General features: G+C 34.4%; 2 protein-coding genes across 2 annotated transcripts in view; both read right to left on the reverse strand.

Moving 5' to 3' along the window:
• LOC104742772 (cytochrome c oxidase subunit 5b-1, mitochondrial) overlaps positions 1-914 on the reverse strand; it is a 3,164-nt gene extending 2,250 nt beyond the window's left edge. The window contains exons 1-2 of the mRNA XM_010463817.2: positions 478-914; positions 98-183 (exon numbers count right to left, since the gene is read on the reverse strand). Of these exons, the coding sequence (XP_010462119.1) occupies positions 98-183; positions 478-673 (282 nt within the window). The 5' untranslated portion in view covers positions 674-914. The remainder of the gene's footprint in view (positions 1-97; positions 184-477) is intronic.
• On the reverse strand, positions 1,598-2,184 carry LOC104742773 (auxin-responsive protein SAUR71). The gene has a single exon (XM_010463818.2). It carries the CDS (start codon positions 2,085-2,087, stop codon positions 1,737-1,739), a length of 351 nt encoding a protein of 116 aa, XP_010462120.1. The 5' UTR covers positions 2,088-2,184; the 3' UTR covers positions 1,598-1,736.

The following is a 5,527-nucleotide window of genomic DNA, read 5'->3' on the forward strand; positions in this document are numbered from 1 at the left end:
AAAAAAAAAAAAAAAAAAAAGTCAAAACTACTAAGTGTGTCTGCTCAAAAGCTTAAATTGCATATATATATATACAGAAACATAAGTAGTAAATGACCTCAAGTTCAGCTTCAAGCTCCTCTCTCTCATGTCCAGTTGCGATAGGCATTACATCCTGTACATTATTCTTCTTCACAGATGTCTCTGCTTGCAAAAAATACAAACGTAATAAAGAACATTCAGTACTTACAGAGAACAACAAAATCTATGAAACTATGGAAAGATAAAAAACCATCTTAAGCAAAAGCATTTAGTTATTCAGAATCGATGTTGACATTAATGTCATTAACTATCTCTGGGACCAAAATCTCAGATTTTTTCAAAATCTTAATCTCACTGTTCAATCCACCAGACACGTATATAAAACTAATCAACGCAAAAGATCTGGTAACTAACAACATTACAACAAGAGAGAAAAATGCTTGTTAATAATAGTACCTGATTCGGAGCTGAAATGGCGAGGGAAAACAGATGAAGATGCGGAAATGGATGATCGGGTGGTGGAGTGATGGAGACCAACGGGATTGGAGACGACCACTAATCGGCGAGAGGAAGAAGAAGCAGAGGCGGCGGCGGCGGAACCGGCTGCTGTTGCTAGGGTTTTGAGATGAGAAGAGACGATTCTTCTCCACATGATGATGATGAAAGGGCGTGTGATGGCGTAGTTTGTGTGATCTCTCAGGTCACCACTTCAAGGCTTCTCTCTTCGGCGAAATGGCGCAGCCCCTTGGGGGAGAATTGTTCAATCGCGGTTGACTTGACACGTGCGGATAATTGACACGTGCGAAATTGAGTCGCAACGACTCACAAACTGTGACATGAGATTTTGTATTGAGAATTTTCTAGAAGGTACAATGAAATTTTCCCAAGTTTAATTGTAGTCTAGTTTTAGTGAATTATATCTCCTTATGTTTTAATTCCCCTTTGGTTTAGTGAAATTGAGACGTCGACTAATGTATATTTAGTTATTTACTATCATAATTTATGGTAGCCGTGTTGTATTTTCAATTTTGAAGTATCCCTAATTTCTATATTGTAGATTTGAGCTGCCGTGTTGACCATGGTGAGTGGTGACATTGACTATACGACTTTTCATTTTTATAAACAAAGAAGGCACATGTATCACTAGAATTCAGAATCTACTAATCAACTATGTTAGAATATTACTTCTTGGTAAACTAATTAGTGTCCCGAAAATCCATCATATCGTTGAAGAACCATGCTCGATTCTTTCTATTACGTACGGTTTTAATCATGATTTATTATAGTATGTACAGTATGTATCATGATAGTAACTAAATATCTAGGTTTCTAAAAGCTAATCAATTGGGTGACTTACGAAAGTGGTTGTGTAGGTGAAGTAACATGGTAGTAGATACATAACATACATAAACTCCTTGATATTGTGAGGTTGATCTATTCCTCCAAGTTTGGGAAGCAGCTAAAGAACCTGTTGGCTTGCCACTACTTATGGGAGACATCTTAATTACGGTGATTCCTTAAATCTCGATTAAAGAACCTTAAATCTCGATTTTGTCACATATAGAATAGAACCCCATCATCAAAATAAACATTATATATATATAGGATAGGTATTTACATAACTCTGTTTCTGAACAGCCAAAACTTCAGATCTACACCTAAACCTAAGTACGTACGTAACACAAGACACAAGACAGTAGAAACGATCCTATTCCTCAAAAGAGATCGTGAAGCTCATGTGACTCGGCGAGTCCGAGACGGAGAGACTCCAAGATACGTTCAAACACAAGCACGTGGCAAGGGATTCGAAGCACTCCTTGCTGCTCGTATCCATACTCTTGAGCCGACCGCTTCAGCAACGCTACGAACACGGGGTGGTTGAGCAGCTCCGCATTCACCACGAACCGCTCCATCTCTTGGCCTACGTAGACAGGCACGTGTCCCTCGGGAACCCAAGATTTGTTTTTCTCCTTCTTGGTGCGGCCACGCTGGGATTGATCAGACCGGAGGAGACTATACTGTGTTGAGTCAGCGACCCGCGATAAACGGCGGATTAGCTGTTTCATCGTCCAAAGACAGAGTAGACAGTAATGTAATTACAAGAGCCAAGAGAGCGAGAAGGTCCTCCTTATATATAGGGAGACGAGGGTAAAGGAGTAGTACTTGCTAGGTACACTTATTATAAAATCTTTTTATTAGTAGACAAGTCCGATTCAAAACGAAAATATTTAAGTCCTATCATAAATATATTTCGTGGTTTCGTGGGAAAGAGGTCGTACGTAGCTCTCTGCAGTTGCCGTGGACAATAGGATAGGTTTTTTTAAGTATATAAATCCAAAACTATAGTATGAAAGTTATATAAAATATAGTTATCGATAAATTCGAAATAAGGATAAATCCAAAACTACAGTTTGAAAGTTTTCTAAAATATAGTTATACAAATAAATATAAAAACTAGGAAAAAAAGAGGCGTAAACTGCGGGGAACGTATTTGGAGTTAAATATATATAATAAGTAGGGACAGTAGTACAAATGTAATTCCGTGACACCAAATGTGTCTCATTGTCAATTTCTCACTGCTTCTTTTCATTTATTTTTTGAAGATTTTTTTCTTTTAACCATGAGTTGAAAGTTGTATCTGAAGTTCTGAACTATATGAGTAATCTAGTACAGAAAACTTACTTGCTATATATAGTCTTTGATACGAGCAAATGGATGAACTTTGGTTCTAGGCAAAGAGAAAGATGATGGGGAAGTTAAAACGCCTAGTATAAGCAGGACTACCTCTAAGCCGGGCCTGAGTATAAGGAATGTTCTCAAGTCCTCAACCTTCGGAATTGCTAGCTGTAATTCATCTCATCTACATAAGTACATATTATTGCGCATGGGGTTATAATTCGAATGAATTATAGGGATATGTGTATTTTAAAGAGTAGGAGTTAGTAAATCATGTGAAATGAGTTTTTGAGGAGGAGATAATAAGCCGTACGGGTCCATTCGTACAGAATGACCCACCCACCATATCCCCCACTGACTTTATATCATTCTTCTATTACGTGTCATATTCATATCAATGCGACTTTTCTTCCTTAATTTAATGGCTTTGAAAGTGTGGCAAGTGAAAGTAGATAGAAATGACTCGGTGAGATAAATGCGAAAGCATGGGCTGCCGGCTGTCCCAACTGGCCAGCCGTACCCTCCATGCTACGGACACTTTGTTTCGACGTTTATTTTTTATTATATCAAATCTCGAGATTTTCCAATATCTTAAGACGATTTGGGGATACGTGAAAACAAAATAAATTGAGCCAATCGACTTAACAAGATTCGAATCAGTTTGTGTCATCACACATCTATTAAAAATCATATCTCTATATAATTAAAAGAGAAATACAAAATAAAAAATTGCTAAAAACTTTAACTGCCACTTAATTAGTTATGAAGAAGAATGTTTACTAAAAGACAATTGAAATTGAAAGGCGTAATTTTGTTAGAAATCAACCATCAACACTACCCAATCTGTTTATGACAAGGATCCGCGTCCTTTGATTTATAACCTGGTTTGTGTGTTGTTGGGCTTCACGAACACTTCATAACCCTTATCATTTCATCCAGATTTGAATATTAATGCTACTGATAAGAGATCTTAACGTTAGGTGCGAGAAAGTTTTTTTTTAGAAAGTAAAAAATCTTGGATACGCTTAACAGAAATGGATAGTTTGCTGATTTAGAATGAATGATGGTTGATTTATGAGAAAAATTCAATATATGACGAAAGATTGATTGAGCGTTGATTATGGAATTTTGGTTTATAAAATAGTTATGATTTTGTTAGAAATAGAAATTTTTTTGGTCGTCAATCATCCCAAAAATTGGTCTCATCATCATCAGTAGGCCTCCAATCTCATTGAAAGATTTATAAAACTGGATACCCTCAGATGTATTGTTACTCATGATATCTAGTTTGAAAAGAAAACATGTATGGTTATTAGCGAATCAGTATACTAGGGAAATAGATCTTCTCCACAACATTTCATTCTTCATTTCTAAAGTTCTATGTGATTGTGATTGGTTTTTGTTCTTCTCTCAAGAGTTCAATCTCGATTGGCTTAATGTATTTCATCCAGATTTGAATATTAGTGTGTCAATAGCACCAAATTTGAACATTAGTGTCAAAATATCATGTAACCCAAAGAAATACATTCGCTCCTCAGATGTTAGCTCCTGAAAGAACTTTCGCATCAATTGAGTATTTGATTATGAATAGCAAAGGCATAAAAATACTTGTTATTTCACTAATTGACCATAAATATAAAGTATTGTTCCTTTGAAACCGTTAAAAAAGTGAAATATATATTTTTATTATATCTCAGTCAAAGTTATATTTATGGTCAATTGGTGAAATAAGAAATAAATATGGTCTAGTACTAAACTGCCGAATATATTATTGTAACATATTACTTGAAAATGCATAATAACATTTCCCTAATTACATATTATTTGAGATTGCAAATAATTAACATCACAACTCTCTAGACATGTCATACGTGAAAACAAAATACATTAAGCCAATCGATTTAACGAGATTCGAATGAGTTTGTGTCGTCACACATCTAATAAAAATCATATTGATTTAGTCATATATTAAAGCTACGTTTCGAACCCAGGACCTGCAAAGCAAAGATGATGCACACAAACCAGTGGACTAAAGTGTGTTATTAGAACAAATTTCAAAACAAGCTATAAGAACTTTTATTAGAAGCTTTGCCTTCAAGCCTATGCATTCAGGTGCGAAGAGGAAAAAGAGGCAGCCGACACATCAGCATCCGAAGTCGAGAACAGCCGCTGGTGTAGTCACATAGGTATGATTGGCAGATGAACATTAACTATTTTAGGGATATACTTATCACCCTTTTTTAAGAACAAATGTTGCATGGCATTGTTAATTATTATTCACTTTTAAGCTTTTTAGTATAACAAAAGCTTGCGGATGGATGCGAGTACGGGTCTAAATAATCTAATTCGGAAAAATAGATTTTTAAAAATGGGTTTTATAAAGCATAAGCAAATTCTGCTGTTTTTTGAATATTTGTATTAATTATTTTAAAATTAATTTTTATTAATATATTACATTTTTCTTTTAATATATATTTCACAAGGCATACTGGAATAACAATATTAGAAGAAAAAAAAATTAAGTAAAATATATGTGTGTCCTGTGAACTCTAGCGAGGCAGATACATGCATCTTATTTACACGTGGATTTTATAAGATGATTTCTGCATCTTTTTTAACAACCATCTCATTTTTAAAAAATTTAAAATTCCAGATCACACTACTAATTTATAATTACAAAACTACAACAATATATTACATAATTTATACATATTATAATAAAAACAAGTAATGTTTATATAGTAAACTCTACATACTTTATGATCCTTTAAAAATTTATATATTAAACTCTACATACTTTAAAATCCTTTTTGTCCAAAAAAAAAAAAAA

Source organism: Camelina sativa, chromosome 14, assembly GCF_000633955.1.
Source record: "Camelina sativa cultivar DH55 chromosome 14, Cs, whole genome shotgun sequence".
NCBI lineage: Eukaryota > Viridiplantae > Streptophyta > Magnoliopsida > Brassicales > Brassicaceae > Camelina > Camelina sativa.